This window comes from Gallinula chloropus (genome assembly GCF_964237585.1).
Source record: "Gallinula chloropus genome assembly, chromosome: 29".
Lineage (NCBI taxonomy): Eukaryota > Metazoa > Chordata > Aves > Gruiformes > Rallidae > Gallinula > Gallinula chloropus.
Genome location: NC_140114.1, coordinates 1,009,905 through 1,029,057, shown reverse-complemented (window position 1 = coordinate 1,029,057; position 19,153 = coordinate 1,009,905). Strand labels below are relative to the sequence as shown.

The following is a 19,153-nucleotide window of genomic DNA, read 5'->3' as shown; positions in this document are numbered from 1 at the left end:
TTCGGTTGCTGCTTCCTGCCCTTCGCAAGCAGCAGCACAGGCGCAGGCACAGCAGGGGTGCCGCCCGCCCTGCCGGGACCACCGGCTCTGGACATGGACCCCCAGGGCCCGGCCTGGCCGGGCAGAGGTGGGTGTCAGTGCTGGGAGCTGCGGGGGTGCCGGGGTAGGAGGAAAAAGGGAAAACCTGGGCAGCAAAGCTCGGGAAAGGGGGACGTGGGGCGAGGCGGGGATGCTCCTCCTGCGCAAGGGCGCGATGGAGAGCAGGACAAGGCGGGGTGGAGAGCGGGAGTGGGGAGCTCTGGGCCCCCACCCAGCCCATCCCGGCCCTTCCAGCCAGGCCTTACCCCCCCTTGCTGGGGTAACTCAGGTCGAGAAGGGGCCGGTGGAGCAAAGCCAGGCTTTGGCCTGTTGCAAGCCGGAGCTGCGCCCTTCTAACCCCGGGAACGTGGGGTTCAAGCAGCACATCCTGCCCCAGGGAGCAAAACCACATCTCTGAGCTCAAAGTGCTGGGGTGGGGGAGCAGGGATGAGCCCCCCCCTTCCCCCTAAACCTCCCCCCAGGACCCCTGCCCGGGAGGAGAGGACACAGGGCCCTGCTGGGGCCAAGGGTGATGGCCGGGCAGGACCTGACCTGACCTCACCTCGCTGGCCTTCTGGGGATGGTTTGCTGTGGTTTGGTTTTGCTTTGTCAACAACTTCCCTACCTGCCTGTCCCCCCCCTCCTCCACCCCCCACACTGGGGCAGCAGAGTAAAGGTGGAGATGAATTGTCATGTATGTCCATGTTGTGTCCCCCCCAGGCTCCATTTCCTCCCCCTGCTCCCAGATGAGCAGCTCCTCTGACTCAGCTTTGCCTCCCAAACCGACGCCAGAACCTTCCACCCCCTCCAGCATCTGCTGGGGATTAACATTGTTGTGCTGAGCGTTGGCGGCCTCAGCGGCCGCACGCAAGATCCCACATTCCCCCATTCCCCTTCCCTGACAGCCCAGGGGGGGCTTTGGGGGCACTCAGTGGGGGGAGGGGGGGTTTCACTCGCTTTCCTCTCTCCTCCACCCCACCCGGTCCCAGGGCTGTCGTCACTTCTTGCCCCACGGGTCCAGAGCCCTGGGGAGAAGTGGGGTGAGGAGGGCTGGCATGGGGGGCATGAGGCCAAGGTGGGCCTCACCCAGGGTAAGAGCAGCACTTAGGGGGGGTCATGGTGCCCCCCTCAAGGGAAGCTGCGCTGTCCTCACCCCTTTTCTCCCCACTCCCTGGGACAGGGGAGCCCATGGATGAGGATCGACCCCTCTTCAGCACTTTCAAACCCCTCAGCGAGAACAGCAGGACCAGTGCCAAGCCTGTGCCGGCCCCCAGCCCCACACAGCCCCAGGGAGCAGCAGAGCAGCCCCCAGAACACCACAGCAGGGTAGGACAGGGCCCAGCAGAAGGGTCCATCACACCCCCTGGCTTGAGGGCCAGGCCCCCCCAAAGCTCCCAACCCCCAGGAGCCACGTCCTGTGGGGCTGTGTGAGGAAGGAGCAGAGCTTCCTCGGGGCACAGCTGAGCCCCCAGCTACTCTCCCCCTCTCTCCAGCCCCGAACAGGCTCCTGGCCATGGCTGCCAGGCTGGTCCCCGCTGGAGTGGGACCCACGGCCAGAGCTGGTGGCCCTGCGTGCCCGGACGATGCTGTGGTTCGAGCGGACACAAGCCCAGAGGCTGGAGGCTGAGGGCAAGCTGCCAGCCTGGTTCCACGGCTTCATCAGCCGGAGGTGAGCAGGGAGGGAGCCGAGGAGAAGGATGGGGTGGCTCCTTCTGCATCTCCAGCCCAAACAAGGAGCTGGATCCCAGCAAGGGGGTGATAGTGAGCGGCTCTGGGCCCTTCCCACAGGGAGACGGAGCAGCTGCTACAGGATCAGCCCCTGGGCTGCTTCCTGGTCCGGTTCAGCGAGAGCACCGTGGGCTTCGTCCTGTCATACAGGTGAGGGACCCCCGGCTCCGAGGCCGGGGTGGGGGGGGCACAGGCTCGATTCCCTTTCCTCCCACTGTGTCCCATCCCTTCCACCCCCAGGGGCAGGGATCGCTGCCGGCACTACGTCCTGGACCAGCTGCCGGACGGGCGGTACGTGATCCTGGGGGAGCGGAGCGCTCACCCCGAGCTGAGCGACCTGCTGCAGCACTACACCAGCGCCCCCATCACCCCCTACGACGAGTTCCTGACGGTGCCACGGGGACGGGTGAGGACCCAGCCCAAGGAGGGGAGGGATTCCTGCCCTACAGAGCACCGGGGAGGGGTGTCCCCAGCATCTTGGCGGCGCCAAAGTCAGAGCCGGGTTGGGACTGTGACCACCATCCTGGCTGGGACCGGCGCCCGGCTGGGACCAGCACCCAGTTGGGTCTGCCCCCCATGCACACCCACCCCTCATCTCCCTCCTCCCATTGCAGGAAGATGAGCCCCAAGAAGGGCCGCGAGGCCGAGCTGGCAGTGATGCTGCCCGTTGCCTACCGAGCAGAGGAGCCACAAACCTCCCCGTGTACAGCGCTGTGGCCAGGGGGTCCCTGGAAGCCACATCTCCCCCACTGCCTGCAGTGCCCAGCGGTGTGGAGAGCTCATCCAGGGAGGTAAAGGCAGGGCAGTGGGGAAGGGATGGAGCCACGTTCCCAAGTGGGATGAGACACCCACACCAGCCCCACTTCCAGACCTCACCTCCATCACACCCTGTTCTCTTCCAGGCTCCCAGCTTCCCCCGCCGGCCCCCGGCCAAGGCCAGCTCCTTGGGGGCAGCTGAGGGGCCGCAGAGCCCTGCGGCCGGCGGCGCAGCCCCCGAAGGTCCCTACGCTCAAGCACACAGAGAAGCCGTCCTGCCTGAGCCACCCACCCCAGCCCATGCAGCCGACGCCAAGTACCAGCAGCTCATGTGCTTCCACGTGTACGCCGATCCCCAGGAGCACACGGCCCCCAGCCCCTCCGCCCGCCGCAAGCTGGAAGACCCCATCCCCTTCTACGCCATGGGACGGGGCTGCCGCCCCAGCCCCGAGGAGAACGTCTACTCCGAGGTGGCGCTGGCCCGGCAGGATCGTCCCGTCCCCCTCCCCAGGAGGATCCCAGGAGCCTTCTCCACGCTGAGCCCCAAGCCCCGCGCCCACCGCCCGCTCTTCCGCAGCATCTCCAGCCAGGCCTTCAAGAGGCGGCAGCTCCCGGCAGCTCCTGGCGCCGTCGGGAAGGAGAGAGGAGGCTCCAGCATGGCCACAGAGGTGGGTTCCTGGTGTAGAACCACTCAGCCCCAACACAAGACGCAGGGTTGGGGTTCACCCTGCACCAGGGTCATGATGTGGGGGGGGAAGGGGATGCCCTGCCCACAGCTCCACTCTGGAGCAACAGACCCTGACTCGGAGCCGAGGGCTGGGAGAGGGGAGGGGGGAAGGACCTGGCAAACCTCCACCCAGCACCGTCTCTCCTCTTGATTCCCCAGGGTGCCACACCAAACCCTCGGCCACAGTTCGACGATCCCGTTTACAGCCGGAGGAGCGCTGCAGAGCAAGGCAGGGCAGGGCACGACAACCCCGACAACATCTACGAGCAGCTGTCTGGAGACCGGCCCTGAGCCACACACACAGGTAGGTGTGAGAAAACCCCAACCCCCCCCGCCAGGCAGAGGAAAAGCTCTCTGCCTCCTTCACCTCCAATTTCAGAGCAATCCAAGGCAGCAGCCGGCCCGCTGTAGACAAGCAGCACCCAAGGATTCCCACGCCCTTCCCAACAGGGCAGCCTGCTTCCCAACCCCCTGGGAGAGGGGAGCGGATTTCATCTCTCTTTAAACACACTGAGATTTCTATTCATAGAAGGAAGGAGGAAAAGGCTGTTACAGTGAAACCAGATGGGTTTCAGGCCCAGCCAGGGCACGCAGCGTCAGATAGTAACTTATCCAGAGCCGGAGCGACACCGCAGCCCAGCTGCCAACACCCCCACACCACACAACACAGGGTAACACCAAACCCAGGAGCCAAATTCAGCTGCCAGGTTGGTGACACCAATCTTGGCCTCATCCTTTGGTCCAAAATGCTACCGAGCCAGAGTCACTCTCACAGCAAAGTCAGCACAGCCAGCCTTAAACGGAGCAGGACAGGCAAAGCCCCACGTTTTGGGAAGGCCAAGGAGAGCTGTGGGGTTGGAGCTGCCCTTGTCTATCTCAGAGATGAGCTCCCCTTTTCACAAGCCTACGGTGCAGCCAAACATCAGAGCATGCATCAGACAACCTTCCCGTCCTTTTAATCACCCTCCAGTGCTAAAAGCAACGTGGAACACACTGAAATGGGAAGAATAAAAGGGGGAACCTGTCAGCTCCATCCTCTCTGCTCGTTCCAGGACTCCACAATCCCAGCAAGGCCGCTGAAGGAGAGTTTGGGAGCACAGAGTCTGCCAGAGGACAGAACCTCTCTGCCCACAGCGCTGCTCCAGGGAGCCACCTCACCGCGTGGCGAGCGCCAACGCCAAGGCTCATAAACACCTGAATCCACAGCACTGAGGAAGACCCTCTGCTGGGGTTCATCCCCCAGCTGCCAGGGTTCATCCCCCAGCTGCCAGGGTTCATCCCCTGGCTGGGCTGCGTGTAGCAAAGTCGTTTCATTACCCTTTGCGTTAACGACGGCGGCTCTCGAAACGCGGGCTGATGGGAAGGTGCTTCAGCCTTCACCGGCGGGCAAGAGGCAAGCAGGAGCCTGGAGTTGAGCACCTCACGCTGGAAACGGGGCTGGTTGAGTTCATTTCAAAGTTTTATTCCTTTTATCAAATCTCTTTTTGGAGGATTTCATGACTGTACATAGAAGATATGAATAAATTACTCAACAGTAACTTTATTCCGCTCATTCAAATACTCAAAATGGGCTCTGCAAAGTACTAAAACATCCAGGGAACTAAACTAGAAATCAGATTATTTTAAAATATTCTAAGAAAAGACTTCATTCATTGAAGGGTTGGGAGGGGGAGTCGTCTGCTTGAACAGGTAAATGGGGGTGAAAAACCACCTCTCGGGTGTTTTTCTGAATGGAATAACAAGTATCAGCTGGTTTAGCTGCAGTTCCAACAAATATAACCCTTGGTGGTGGGTATGTTAAGTTAAATAACCAGCCCACAGCTCTTTGTTCCCTTTGGTGAACGACAAAACTCAGTGAGGCCACAGAGATTTGGCTAAAGATAGGTGGATCTGGCCAGCAAGGCCACACATGATTCATGGTCGTATCACTAAGATCTTAAATGAAAGAAAGATTTCATTTTTAAAGCAAAAAAAAAAGAAAGGTTAAGGCTGGACACAGTCTCCTCATCCCAGCCAGGAGGGTAAAGTTAAAGAGTTAAAGTGGAATTGATATGAATGAACTGGGGGAAGAGGGAAATAGTGAAGTATAATAAACTCAAATGTAGAGTCGGCAGCTTTCACCTGCTCAGAGGGAATAGCGCTGCTCCCACCCAGCCACACTGGGAGCACTGGGTTCAACAAGTCTGGAGGACAGCCTGGTACCACGCTGCAGCCTTGGATCAGGGGGAAGAGGAAGGAGGAAAAGGAAAATGAGGAAATGTACATACACACAGAGATCACAGAAAGCCCTCAGCAGCTCCTCAGCAGCTCCTTGTCGCTGCGCCCGAGATCCTCACTGGTTCCTGTGTGTTCCACATTCAGGGAGTTTCCCCCTCTAATTGCAAGCTCTGACCTGTAAAGGAGCTTCCTGTCAGAGGTAAAACAGGTTGGAGGAGGAGCTGGGAACAAAACCACTAACTTAAGCACACTTTAAAGAAATAATAGTAATTAAAAAACCCCAAACCAAACAATAAACCAGGTCTCAACATCGTTTGTGGGAGAGGAGCACTGGGTTTACTGGGACGGGAAGAAGCAGCCACGAGGATCTCTCCAATGAAAGGACAAGCAGCAGCAGCCAGGCTTGCTCAGGGAACTCGCTGTCCTTTCCAAACAGAAATCAACATTCCCGACACATGGTGAGTCTGAGAAAGGAGGGAAAGCAGGAAGTGGAAGTTTATTGAGTCTGCCTCGGGTTCCAGCAGCGAGGTTAATCCGAGGAGTAGCCCCCTCCCCAGGGTAAGAGCTCCGAGCCCTGCACCAGGCACCTCTACGGTGGTGCTGCCGCCTGGGGGCCGCCGTCAGTCGTACAGAACAGGTTTGGATTGGAACCTTCCATGTCACCGCTTGTTGAGGAGGGAGGGGAAAGATTACAGGAGGAGTTTTCAGGACAGGTTCACATTCAACCTTTCTCCTGCCAGGGAGGGGAGCGCAGCGTCCTCCCAACCCACCGAGCAGACCACGCTTCTGCGCGGGGCCCGGCTGATCTCCGCAAGGCCAGGAGAAGTCTGACACAGGAGGTCACCTGGGACAACAGCCAAGAAGCAGGACAGAGGCGTTAGAATCCGTATTTGGCTTGAGTCTGACGTCGGCTGAGCTTGTTCTCAGACCACGTGTTCTTCAGTTCCAGCTCTCTTTCCTTTGCCTGTAGAAACAGAGAGGGTTATGGTCGGGGGTGCTGCTCGCCGTGCTGGCAGCATCTCACCCACCCCTGGTGAGGAGCCTGTTACAGGCGTTGGCACCGTTATCTTGAGTTAATTTAGAGGCACAGGCACTTCATTTGCAGCTTCTCCTGTGGGGCAGCCTCAGGGGCTGCTTATCAACCACACAGCAACGACGACAGGAAGCAGAGAGTCTCGTAACAACATGTGGCTCCAACACACACTGGAGCTGGCGCCAGGCAGGACGGGGAGAGCAAAGCAAAAAGCAGACTAGAAGCTCAGGGCTGTGACACCCTCGGGGTTAAAGCACTGCTGGGCAGGAGATGCCACAGTGCAGCTGCCTCTGTCCCTGTCTGAACCACTGCAGGTCTCACCTGGGGCTCAGGGAGCTCCTGGATGGGGCTGGGGCTGCTGAAAGAGCAGCTCTGCCCCGCGGTGCCCAGCACCAGGCACTGTAACTCTGCCCGTGCCGGTGTCCGTGCTAGAGGGGGACACTCACCTGATGGATCAGGTACGTGATCTGGTGTTTCCTCCTCTGCTGTCCTGTGGGCTGATCACCTTTTTTCTACAAAGCAAAACCAGGGGAACTGTTAAGCCTGGGAAGGGACTGACCCAGATGGCAAAACAAGCCAGGAGTGTGGGCAAAGCCGCTTCAAGAAGCGCTTGGTTTGGATGCTCCTTAGGCTGAAGCAGTTCCTGGCCCATCCTTACACAGGGACCCTGTTTTGAGACATTCTGCCGGTCTCTCTCATGGGATTATTCATACAACACACAAGAAGCATCCCCATCCCCTCCCCACATGGCATCTAACAGCTTCTCCTCCCTTCCTGCCTGTACCTTGCTGAAGGATTTCATGGTCTTCTCCTCCGTTAAGGATTTGGTCAGCCACTGCTGGGCTCCGCTCAGCTGGTCATCACCTTTGATATCCACGAAGTTGATCTCTTCCCTCCCTCGATTCCGTTTGCCTTGCAGACGTTTAAACTGAAAGAACAAAGTGGGGAGGGGGTGGGGGGAACCCCAAACCAGAGTTACACAGGCACGTTGCACACCAGCACTAACCTGACACAAGCAAAGGTAGAGGGGGTCTGAGCCTTCACCCCCCACACTTGGCACAGGCCACGTCAACAAACATTTCTCAAGGGGTTGTTTGGGTTTTTTTTCCCTCTTTCTAGGCAAGTTCTGCTTTGCTACAGATCATAGTATCTTAAACTATTTAGGTTATAATCTCATTTCCTATGTATTTAAACAGCACTTACTCCTGGTTTCAGTCTCTCTCAGGAGAAGACCCTCAGACTTGAGTCTCTTTAAGCCTTAGGGAGGCACCTGAAGGTTTCCTGCCAATAAATCCCCCTCCCATAGCACGTTTCCTCCTCCAAAGCAGAGAGGGCCCTTGAAGGAAGCGAGCACCAGAGGGGAAACTGTCTTCTGAAGAACCAACTGGCTCAGCTCCCAAGGTTGGTGGTTTCTAGATTAGATCAATGATGGGAAAGGGGAGTTTTAAAGAGGTTTTTGAGCCTTTGAAATAAGTGAGGAGCTCACCACTGTGCTAGAGGATGTGCTGTGAGGTGACATCTTTGCCCCCTGCGCAGCAGAAAAGATCTGGAGGCCAAGCAGCTCCCTGTGCCCAGCAGTGTGGCCTCGGGGCCAAGGTGGGACCAGGGGGGCCTTGAGTGTCCAGGGAGGTTCTGTTCTCCTCCCCTCTATTCTGCCCTGCCTAGGCCACAGTTGGGGTCCCCAGTTCAAGGCAGACTGGGAGCTGCTGGGGTCTCTAGTGAGGGTACAAGTATGAGGAAGGGCTGGGGCTGGTTAGTCTGGGGAGGGTATGAGAGGATCTGATCCACGTTCATCAATCCCTAAAGGGGGGGTCAAGGGGAGGGGGCCAGGCTCTTCTCAGGCTGCCCAGCGACAGGACAAGGGGCAACGGGCACAAACTGGAGCAGGGGAAGGTCGGTGCCCTCAGGAGGAGAAACTTCTTCCCTCTGTGGGTGCTGGAGCCCTGGGCCAGGCTGCCCGGAGCAGGTGGGGAGTCTCCTTCTGCGGAGAGATGCCGGAGCCGCCTGGACACCGGCCTGTGCCACCCGCTGAGGGGATGCTGCTCTGCCAGGGGGTGGGATGGGGGTCTCCAGAGGCTCCTGCCAACCCCACTGTTCATGAAGCCTGTGCAATCCATGACTCCTGCCTGCCCTCGAAACCCCTCACAAGCATGAGGCTGAGCTCAGTGGAAACAACAACCATCACCCATCAAGCAAACCCATCTGGAGCTGTAGCCCAATGGACTGTGGGTAGGACACCACATGCGTCCACGACACAGCGCTGGAGCCCACGAAGTGCCAGTCATGCCAAAGGGGCAGGACTGTGGCTGCCAAGCAGGTCACTATGGCCTAGCACAGCTTAAACCCAAATTCCACAGCAAGAGAGAGAGAGTAAAGTGCCAACCGCTTCGTCATCTATGAAGGAGGAGTCGGTGCTCATGTCCTGCGGCGGTGCCTGGGCCGGTGGTTCCACCTCCTGGTAGTACCCGCTGCCGTAGTAATCCTGTGGGCAAAAGGAAAACCAGTTTGTCATGAGATTGATCCCAGAGCAACCACACAGATGGAGCACTGAGACCTCACCCTGTGAAGCTGCAGCTTTTTCACCCAGAGGGATTTCAGTTGGCCACCAAGGAGTACAGCACGTTACGTGTGTGTACCTCCTGCTCCTGGAGCCAGCCAAAGTGCTTGTTAATCAAATCTCATTGCTCTGGCAACACCAAAGAGCTTTGGTTTTTTTCCCCCCAGAGGTACTCACCAACAAATAATTTGCTCAATTATAAGAAATAACCAGGCTTCAGGCACCAGCTCTGGCAAGCCCCAATCCCACGCCCCAACAACGGGGGCAGTTGCACAGGGGTGTTTTAAAAGGAGTGCAGCTATTGAGCCAGGACTGACAGACATAGCTGGCCTGAAACCTCCCCAGGCAGCCCACAGGCAGCCCCTCTGACCTTGGGGCTCAGGCCTTTCCTTTTTTAGGGAACCCTTTTGGGAGGTGGTTGAGTCCCCTTCCCTGGGGATGTTTAACAGACAGGTAGATGAGGTGCTCAGGGATCTGGTTCAGCACAGGATGGGAATGGTTGGACTTGATGATCTTAAAGGTCTTTTCCAGCCTTGTGATTCTGTGATTTATTGAGCAAAGAGTGTCTATGGCTTTTGTGCGAGAGGAATCCTGTTGGTTACGTGCTGTGGATCTCTGCCCTTTGTGCCCCAGCTAGCTCAAAGGGGTTAGATTCCCAGAAGCCACAGCCTGCTCCTGTGCCTAATTCGAAGCCCATCACTCAGAGCTCTGAGTCAGCGACCCCACCTGATAATAGGTGCCAGCGGCGCCGGCCTCGCCGTAGGCAGGGAACTGGTTGTACGTCTGGCTGCTGTAGTCTTCTCCTGGTTTGGGCACCCAGCTGTGCTGAGCACCACTGGAACCCACACCCGTCTTGAACTCCAAAGGGGCGTTCGCAGCAGTGTCCTGGAATTGGGGTTCAGTCTCCGTCCCGGGCGGTGGGTCCTCCGACACCACCGTGCCAGAGTACAGGTAGCTCTCGGCACCCGCCACGCTGGGCTCGCTCCTGTCAGACAAGGAGAAGTAGTTCTCTGGCTCCAGCTCTTCATCGCTGTCATCCTCTTCCTGGGTGATCTGCTTGGTTACCTGCAGGGCAGCGCTCTTGGCAGCGGCTTTGATAGCAGAAGGGGAAGGAGTGGTGGGCACGGCCGGCTTGGACAGAGGCTTTGTTTTGGAAGAAGAGGTGGGGGCCTTGGTGGGCTTTGAGTCGGAAGAGTTTTCTCCTGCTTTCTTTGAGAAAGCATAGGGCAAGAGCAACCGATTGGTCTCTTTCACTGTCAAGTTTTTGGGTTGAGGAAGCAAAGCTGACAAGCCAGAGCCCTCGCCGCGTCCCTGGAGCGTTTTGTGCAGGGGGAACAGAGCAGAGAGATAAGAGAGAAAGGAGTGAGACTGTTTACATTTCCTGACTCCCCACCAATTATCTCCCCTGATTCTAACGACATTAATGGGTTTCCCATCGCTCAGCACAATCGCTCACCACTTTGAGGAAGCCCTGTGGAGTCCTCACACAAAAGGGCAGTGGGACTTTTAAGGGAAACGTGGTGTTTAAATACCTGGCAGCTGCCCCAGTGAACACCCCTTTTCCCAGAGATTTATATTTATGAAATCACACACCCCCCCCCCCCCCCCAAAAAAAAACAGACTCGACACCCTGGGGGATTTCAGGAGTTTTATACCCTAAAAGCTACTCAAAGTGGCTGATCTGACACCAGTGGCAGCCCAAGATCTGTCCCAGTTAGCTTCCTTCCCCTGGAACTGGTTTCATCGCATACCCTTGGTATTTACCTGAAGAGTATTTTTCTTCTTTGCTGGTTCATCTTCCTCTGAATCTGACTGAGAAAGAAAAACAGAGCTTAGCACAACCTGAGTTATTAAAACCAGAGGAAAAAAAACACACACCTACTACACACTCTTCATTTAATTCTCAGGTTGAACCAGCCAAAGAATCGCGGCGAGGCAGATCTGGAGTAGAAATCTGCCAAGAGCTGAGCTAAAGAGCAGCAGTGGGATGTGGCCAAGCTCTTTTTCATGGTCTTGCTGATGCATCTGTGTCAGATAAAAGCCTGCACTGGTTACTACTACAGGAGATAAATAAACTGTCCATGGTGAAAGCAGGACCACAGTGCTTGCCACTATATTTAGAGATAGCTGAGGCTGCTGTTGTCTGGACAGAGGAGGAAAAAATCACAGAATCACAGGGGTGGGAAGGGACCTCCAGAGATCAGAGTCCAGCCCCCTGCCAGAGCAGCTCCCCAGCTCATATTGCACAGGTTGGTGTCCAGACGGGGCTGGAATCTCCCCAGAGAAGGAGACTCCACACCCCCTGGGCAGCCTGTCCCAGGGCTCCCTCACCAGGGAAAAGTTCTTCCCCCGATTGTGGGGGAACTCCCTGTGCTCCAACTTGAGCCCATCACCCCTTGTCCTGTCCCCACAGACACTGAAAAGGGGCTGCCCATGTCCCCCTGCATCCCATACTTAAGAGGTGATGCTGCTTCACTTGCAAAGCTTCAGGTTTCATGGCAGAACATCGCTTATTTATAAAGATGCTGAAGGGCCTGGAGCATCTCCCCTGGGAGGACAGGCTGAGGGAGCTGGGGCTGCTCAGCCTGGAGAGAAGAAGGCTAAGAGGGGATCTTACTGATGTTTACAAATATCACAAGTGTGGGACACAGGGGACATGGGCAGCCTCTTCTCAGTGCCTGTGGGGACAGGACAAGGGGTGATGGGCTCAAGTTGGAGCACAGGGAGTTCCCCACCAATCTGGGGAAGAACTTTTCCCCAGTGAGGGTGAGGGAGCCCTGGGACAGGCTGCCCAGGGGGTGTGGAGTCTCCTTCTCTGGAAAGATTCCAGCCCCATCTGGACACCGACCTGTGTGCCCTGTCCCAGGGACCCTGCTCTGGCAGGGGGTTGGACCCCATGGGCTCTGGAGGTCCCTTCCCACCCCTGTGACCCTGTGATTTGCTAACCCAAACCTCCAAATTTTCAAGGTGGCTTTTTAACGAGGCTCTAAAGCTGAGTGGCTGGGCAGAGGAACTCAGCATTTAGGTATTTGGCTCCTGCTAGAATTAACATTTAGAGAGTCCACAATTCAAGCCTTTTTAATTCTTGTTTGGGTTGTTTTTTAAATAAATCCCAGGAAAATAAACCTAAAGCAAGGCAAAGACCACAGGCTGAACTGCCTAAGGTCAGTGCTCCCTCTCAAAGGAGCAGCCAACAGTGCTCCATTGATGGAGGGGAAGCACAAAGCCACACAAAACAAGGGGCTACAAATTCACTGCAGGGATTAACAGGGAATTGTGTCAGGAGTCGCTAAACATCCAGTTCAAATCTGAGCAGAAAGTCTCCAGTTGTCTCTGGCATCAGAAACGGCTCTTAAACATCTTTATTGTTTTATGGCTCTGCAGAGCACTTTGAAGAGATTACAGGAAACCAGCTCTTGTGACAGTTTACTATCTAAATTATAAAGCAGGAGAGAGAGGAAGAACATGCATAAATAAAGGCAAGAGTTGCCATAAAAACCCCAGCATCAGGTTTGGGAGTCAGGAGATAAAGCAGAACTGCCCAGGAGACTCAGCAGGTGGGAATAAAAAGGGGTGGGAGGTATTTAGAGGAGAAAGGAGGGAGAAGTGAGGGTGTCAGTCACAGGTCAAGGGGCTTCCCAAGCATCCTGAACAGCAGCAGCTCGGCCCTGCTCTGGTTTTAAGGTGCTTTCTTCTCCCTTCTGTGTCCGTTCAGTCACTTGACACTGATGACCTGCGGTATGTCGGTTCCAAACCAACACACCAGAACACAGAGGGGGAAGTAAAGGAACAAATCTCATAGAATCCCAGACTGGGCTGGGTTGGGAGGGACCCCAAGGGTCCCAGAGCTCCAACCCCCTGCCACAGGCAGGGACACCAACCTCCAGGCCTGGAGCTACACAAGGTTGCCCAGGTTGCCCCAGCCAACCTGGCCCTGGACACCCCCAGGGACGGGGCACCCACCCCCTCTCTGGGCAGCCCCTTCCAGCCCCTCACCACTCTCTCTGCACAGAACTTCCCCCTAATATCTAATTTAAACCTTCCTTCCTTTAGCTTTAATCCATCCCCCTTGTCCTGCCATTATCTCCCCTCTGAACAAGCTGATTCCCTCTCCTCTGAGCTGATTCTGATACAGCCAGCGAGGACACAGGGAGCCCTAAGGCTTTGTTACCAGCGCCGGTTCCAAAACACCGCAAGGAAAACAAGGGAGGGAGAAGGGGGTGGGAGCGGGATGCTCCTCAGCCGACTGCCCAGAAGGGGAAGTCGTGCGCCGCTCAGGAGCTGTGGCGTGAGGAGCTTTGGCTGTCACACCAGCGAGGTTATCAGCGAGAGGGACGTGGTTTAGGGATGGCTGGGGAGCCCCTGTCCACCCACCCACTGTCCCCATGCTCCCCCCAGCCCCCAGGTCGCTCTCCCAGCACAGCAAGGGAGGCTGGCTTCGTCTGGGCTCCCCCAGGCTCAAGATGCTGGTGGGTCACAATTCATTGACACTGTTATGAATCCACACAAACCTCTTCCTTGAGCTGTGTGTCCCCGTGGAAATCACAGGATCAGAGGGGTTGGGAGGGACCTCCAGAGCCCATGGGGTCCAACCCCCTGCCCAAGCAGGGTCCCTAGGACAGGGCACACAGGTCGGTGTCCAGATGGGGCTGGAATCTCTCCAGAGAAGGAGACTCCACACCCCCTGGGCAGCCTGTCCCAGGGCTCCCTCACCCTCACTGGGGAAAAGTTCTTCCCCATGTTGGTGCAGGACTCCCTGTGCTCCAACTTGCAGCCACTGCCCCTTGTCCTGTCCCCACAGCCACTGAGCAGAGGCTGCCCATGTCCCCCTGTGTCCCACCCTTCAGCTATTGATCCCCAGTGATCAGATCCCCTCTCAGTCTCCTCTCTCCAGGCTGAACAGCCCCAGCTCCCTCAGCCTCTCCTCCCAGGGGAGATGCAGTTCAGCTTTTCCTACAGCCAGAGGCACTCACATCTCACCAGAACCAGCAACCCAGGCTGGACACAGCCACAGCCGTGCGACTGTCACCTCTGTGCTGTGACAGCACCAGCCCAGAGTGGAAGAGCAGAGAGGGGAGAAGGGAAGCTGATCGATAAAGGACACCCAGGAAAACAAAAACCAACCAAAACCAGAGGGCAGGGACCTGCCTTTCCTTGCTGTCTGGCTTCAGTGTTCAGGAGGGCTGTGAGGAACAGGGCACAAAAGCACAAGCTGAGAGAGAAGTGATTACCCAAAGGTCTGGAGGCCACCTGAAGCCTTTAGATAAAGAAGCAACAACCTGACAGGAAAATCCATCAACCACACACCAAACAAAGGAAGAGACTTTTTTGGGATGCTCCCAAGCAAGGCCACCCAGCTCATCATCAACTCATTAACTCCAGTAGTAAAGAAGGGTGCAGATAATCTGGGGTTTGCTGCATTATGATTATAAATAAGGTTTCTAGATCAGTTTAATTCTGCAAAGCGCTTTAGGATTAGGGCTGGCAGCCAGGGCCAGTCTCCCTGTAGGTGCCACACAATAGCACTGGGTGAGGTTTTGGTGCCTTAGGATGGAGGAGAGGACAAAGCAAGAGATGATGTGCTTTATGGGCTAACAAATCCCCGGGGGGACTGCTCTGGGGAGAGGGTTTCTTGCTGAAGGCGCTCCTTCTTGGGAGGGCCTGAGCTGGCCCCCTCCCTCCTCGCCCCGGCAGAGCTGGTGGTTTGTTTCATACTCACATCTCCCTTGTGCAACTCGGGCGCCGTGATCCGTACCGGCTCTGTCCTCTTCTTTGGCTTGGGGAGGCTCAAATCCACCCCAGCCCCGGGCAGAGCAGCGGAGGCCGAGACAGGAGGGGGCAGGTTGAGGGTAGAGGCAGCGGTGGCTGTGTTCTTCGGGGGAGGCAGGAGGAGACCCCCAAGCCGAGGCTGCTCCCCGCTCCCGCTGCCACTGGAGGCCGGCTCGGGCAGGCTGCCGGCCGAGGCCTGGGCCGGGCTCATGCCCGGCGGCGGGGTGCTGAAGCCCCTCATGCCAGGCGGGGGGCCCATAAAGTAAGGAGGAGGCGGCCCACTGTGAGGCGGCGGCAGCAGGGGGAAGCCGCTGCCCAGCGGCTGGTGCGGCGGGGGCAGCGGAGGCATCACGGAGGCTTTGGGGGGAGGCAAGGAGGCGAAGAGCCCCCGGGCCGGCTGCTCCTCGGTTGCGGCAGGAGGCGGAGCGGCGGCTTCCCCCTCCTCCTCCTCCTTGCCCGCGGCCTCCTCCGCATCGCTCTCCTCTTCGCTGCTGGCATAGGCCACCAGGGACATGGCCCCCCGAGGAGGGCGGCCCTCGGCGGGCAGGAGCCGCTACGCGAGACCGAGGATCCGCCCTCCCGCCTAGGCCGCGCCGCCGCCGCGCCTTCAGCGACCGTCGCGGGGAGGAAGGGGAGGGCGGAGGCGAGGCTAAGGCACCATGGCGGCCCCTCCCCCGCGCAGCAGCAAGGCCGCGGGCTCAGAGAGGCGGCCGAGCAGCCCAACAACCCGCTCCCTGCCCGGCGCGCCGCGCTCCCAGATAATGGCTGCCGGCAGCGCCCCCCCCCCTCCACTCTGTCCCCGCGCCTCAGAGACTCCAGCCTACAACTCCCGGCGTGCTACGCGCGCCTCGCCCCGCCCGCCTCCCGGTGCGCCCCGCCGCGCAGCACCATGGGAAGTGTAGTCCCGGCGGGCGGAACCACCGCTCCCGGCATGCTGAGCGGAGGGGGCTGGGGGAAGGCGGGAAGGTGCTGGGGGCGAGGCTGGGCCGGGCCTAGTCGGGCCTAGCCAGGCCCTGAGGGAACGCGCGGCGCGGCCCGGCTGGAGGCCGCGGGGGGCCCAAGTCTCCAACCGGCACCAGCCGGGGGAAGGGCCGGGCCGGGCCCGAGCAGGGAGCTGGCTCGGTGTGAGGCCTGGCGAGGAGCCGCTGCCCGGCCCGACCCCCCACACACTTAGCGGGGCAGAGCCCCGGCGGGATGTGCGGGCCCGGCCCGGCCTCCGCGCCGCCTCCGCGCCGAGGTCCCTCCCCGGCCCGCCCGAACTACAGCTCCCGGCGCTCCCCGCCGCCCTGCCCGCGCCGCCTCTGCTCCCCGCCCGCCAGGCCGCTTAGTTCATCGCCAAACCCAGCGGTGGAGCGGGGCGGGGAGGGGGGAACTACGGCTCCCAGCGTGCCCCGGACGGGCCGGCGGGTCCCCCGGGCTGCTGTGTCACCGCGGCGGGCCGGGGGACGGGGGTGGGGAGCGGTGGGCAGCTCCCCGCCGGCTAGCCAGTTCCCTTCAGCCGGTGGGAGCCGTGCCCGGGCCGCGCCGTGAAGGCTTTTCCTGCCTCGGGGGGGAGAGGGGAGCCAGGGCTTCGTGGCAGCCCTGGCTTCGTCTACAGACGCTTTATTCCTTTAGGTTTGACTCCGGTGACCTCCTCCTGGTTCTGGCCTGAAGAAGAGGAGAGAGCTGGGGCTCTGGATTCAAGTCCCCAGCGCGAGGGAGCGATTTGCCCCGCTGCTTGTGAAGCACAGGCAATGAGCAATGAAGAGAAACGAGAAGTGGATCCTGTGATGCAAGCCTTTGCCGTTTCAGACGGTGTGAAACCCAACTGCCTGGCTCCATCCCACCCCTCCTGCCCTGTTCTGAAGTCCTGATGAGTATTAAAACTCACTGGCATGAGAGCTGAGGCCTTTGGGAGCGGGAGGGAAGGGTGAGTGTGGGGTTTCAGGAGCTGCAGCACTTAGAGGTGCGTTTCCCCCCCACTCTTTACACAGACAAGACCTCTCAGGGTGAAGCTGAGTGATACCAGCACAAGGACGTTTAGGAGGAGGAGGAGGAGGATGTTTCTGTGGCCACAGGGACCGTTTTGCCTGCAGACAGAGTCCTGTCTGCGTCAGCCTTTGTGGCCACACAGAAACCCTGGGGACTGCCAGTGTGTGTGGTGACCTCTCCATGGGGGCTGAACCCCAAAGGGTGTCACAGAGGTGTTTAAGCCCCTTTTCTTTTCCAGCTCTGCCCACTGCCTCTCAAACTCCAACAGAAACCAAACTGAGAATGACCACAGGATGCCAGAAATGGGGAATTTTTGGCAGATGAGGCCCATGGTGTGGTCACTTCCCTCACAAAGGGCTAAAATCCTTGGGGGACATTCTTTCCCCAGCAGATTTCAGTTTATTTCTTTGTTTGGGTAAGTGTCTGGCTCCCTTGAAAGGTAAAATCAACGAGAAGCACTGAGCCAGCAGGTTAAACCACCCAGGGCTTCCAAGCACGACAGTCCTCATCCTCTGCAGAGGAAAATCAGCAACAACCCTGGCAGAGATAGGAGGGACTGAGTTTAAAGAAGGTCCTGCTCTTGCTGCGCTGAAGGAGGGAGGAATCCGCGTTGCCCTCGCCCTTTGTCCACCTTCTCTGTTTAAACTGGAGATTCCTCAGGCCTGGCTCTCACCCCTGGCCAGCGGGGTCCCTCTTTCAGCTGTGACCCCTCCAATTATTTATTTATCTTATTCTGTGGCTCGTTAGGAGAAACGAAGCCAAGGAAAGCACGTGAGGAATGGAAGGAAAAAGAGACCAGCCCAAGGACCCCAACTGTTGGGGTCAGGGTTGATGTTCTAGTCGTGCAAACGGCTTAATCTGCGCTTAATTTAATCCCAGGTCCTTAGCTGGGCCAAACCCACCCCCCTTGCAGCCAGGAGGATCCAGCCCTGCCTGGCCCAACGTCCCCGCTGACTCCTGAGCCCCGTCACCCTGCCAAGGAAATCCCCAGCGCCCCGAGCTGCGCCGCTTTTAGTCGGAGCCCCGGACGCCTTTAGAGGTGTCGCCGGGGGTGGAAGGAGCCCAAGGTGCCGATTTTACTCATCTGGTGACTTAGTCACCCCCAAAACCCCCCCATGCTGAGCCTGGCTGGGCAGCCTGAGCCTCCTCCCTGGGCACACAAACCTTTTCCTACACCCTCAGTTCGATGCTCCGTGAGTAATCCCGGTACCTCCGGCCGGGGCTGCGCGGAACGGGGTGTTTCTGGAGAAACCCGATGGGTGTGCACAGGGGCAGCCTGCTCAAAACGCTCCCAAATTCGTTCCCTTTCCTTTTCAAGGCTGGTTTTTCCCTCTCCCATGACATACTCGGCTGCAGTCAGGACGCAGGAGCTTTGGGGATGTCCCGATGCTGGTTATACACTGGTTTAGATGCTGGGTTTATGCTGCACCCCCCAGTCCTGGGGTCACTGTAAAATCGGGTGGCTGGGTGTCCATCCGATGCTGGGCTGTGTCCCTCCATCACCCAGGGAATCAAGAAAAGACCATAAAGGATCAACAAATCCAACTCTGGCGGCGATTACTGCCCAAAACCGAGCTGGGGGCATCCCCAACCCCCAGCCCCCAGCATCTGGGCAACTTTTCAGTACCAATTGGGTTGCTGAGGTTGGTTTGGTTGCCTCGGGGGCTGGAGAAAGGGGGGTTCCCGCACTGAACCTCCCTCTCTCCCCCAGCCGGGTGTCTCCCAGCTCACCCAGGGCCCCTCCTCTCCCTTCCTCTCCCCTCCCCGATCACCCGTGGGTGGGTGGGTGGGGGGGGGGTGGGTGTACTAGGCAGCGCTACCGAGCCACCGAGCGCATCCACCGCGAGGAGGAGGAGGAGGAGGAGGAGGAGGAGGGAAAGAGAGGGGGAGGGGGAGAGGTGGTGGCAGAGGGAGGGAGCAATTGAATTTCAAACACAAACAACCGCATGGGGCCCGGACCCTCCGCCGCCGCTCCGCGCCGCTCCGTGTAGCACCGCGGGCCGGGGCCGCCGCCGCCCCCCGCCCCGGGTCTCCGCCGGGCCCGCCGCGCTGGGGGGCAGAAGCAGCCGCTGGTTCCCTTCCTTCTTTCCCCCCCCCCCTTTCCTTTCCCTTCTCTCCCCCCCCCCCTCACGCCCCCTTTTTTGTTGTTATTATTATTATTATAATTCCTTCAGTCGGGTTTTGTTTGGGAGGGGGGGAGGCTGATCTTTGCCTCGCCGGGTTTTACCTCCCAAAACTTCATCCTTAACCCCCTCCCTCCCCCTCCCCTATTTCCCTGCTCGGTTCCCCTCACACCCCCTAACCCCCCCCCCCTCAC

General features: G+C 58.5%; 2 protein-coding genes across 6 annotated transcripts; one reads left to right on the top strand and one right to left on the bottom strand.

Moving 5' to 3' along the window:
• Positions 1-93: 93 nt before the first annotated feature.
• SH2D2A (SH2 domain containing 2A) lies at positions 94-3,580 on the top strand (the record flags this gene model as incomplete). Its single annotated transcript, XM_084276653.1, has 8 exons — positions 94-127; positions 1,259-1,404; positions 1,572-1,747; positions 1,867-1,956; positions 2,047-2,212; positions 2,421-2,597; positions 2,709-3,230; positions 3,449-3,580. The coding sequence occupies 8 exons, from the start codon at positions 94-96 to the stop codon at positions 3,578-3,580; spliced, it is 1,443 nt and encodes a 480-aa protein (XP_084132779.1).
• Positions 3,581-3,886: 306 nt separating this feature from the next.
• PRCC (proline rich mitotic checkpoint control factor) lies at positions 3,887-15,379 on the bottom strand (the record flags this gene model as incomplete). 5 transcript variants are annotated; one of them, XR_014617901.1, is made up of 8 exons in its annotated part: positions 3,887-4,365; positions 4,607-6,470; positions 6,986-7,051; positions 7,324-7,467; positions 8,923-9,021; positions 9,823-10,407; positions 10,861-10,908; positions 14,816-15,379. XR_014617901.1 is itself a non-coding variant. In XM_084276619.1 (8 exons), the coding sequence occupies 7 exons, from the start codon at positions 15,377-15,379 to the stop codon at positions 6,384-6,386; spliced, it is 1,593 nt and encodes a 530-aa protein (XP_084132745.1). In that variant the 3' UTR covers positions 3,887-5,696; positions 6,351-6,383. The 5 variants fall into 5 exon arrangements, 2 of the variants coding, with proteins under 2 accessions (XP_084132745.1, XP_084132744.1); XR_014617902.1 differs by having other exon boundaries at positions 3,887-4,789; positions 5,557-6,470; XR_014617903.1 differs by having other exon boundaries at positions 3,887-5,970; positions 6,094-6,470.
• Positions 15,380-19,153: the final 3,774 nt, after the last annotated feature.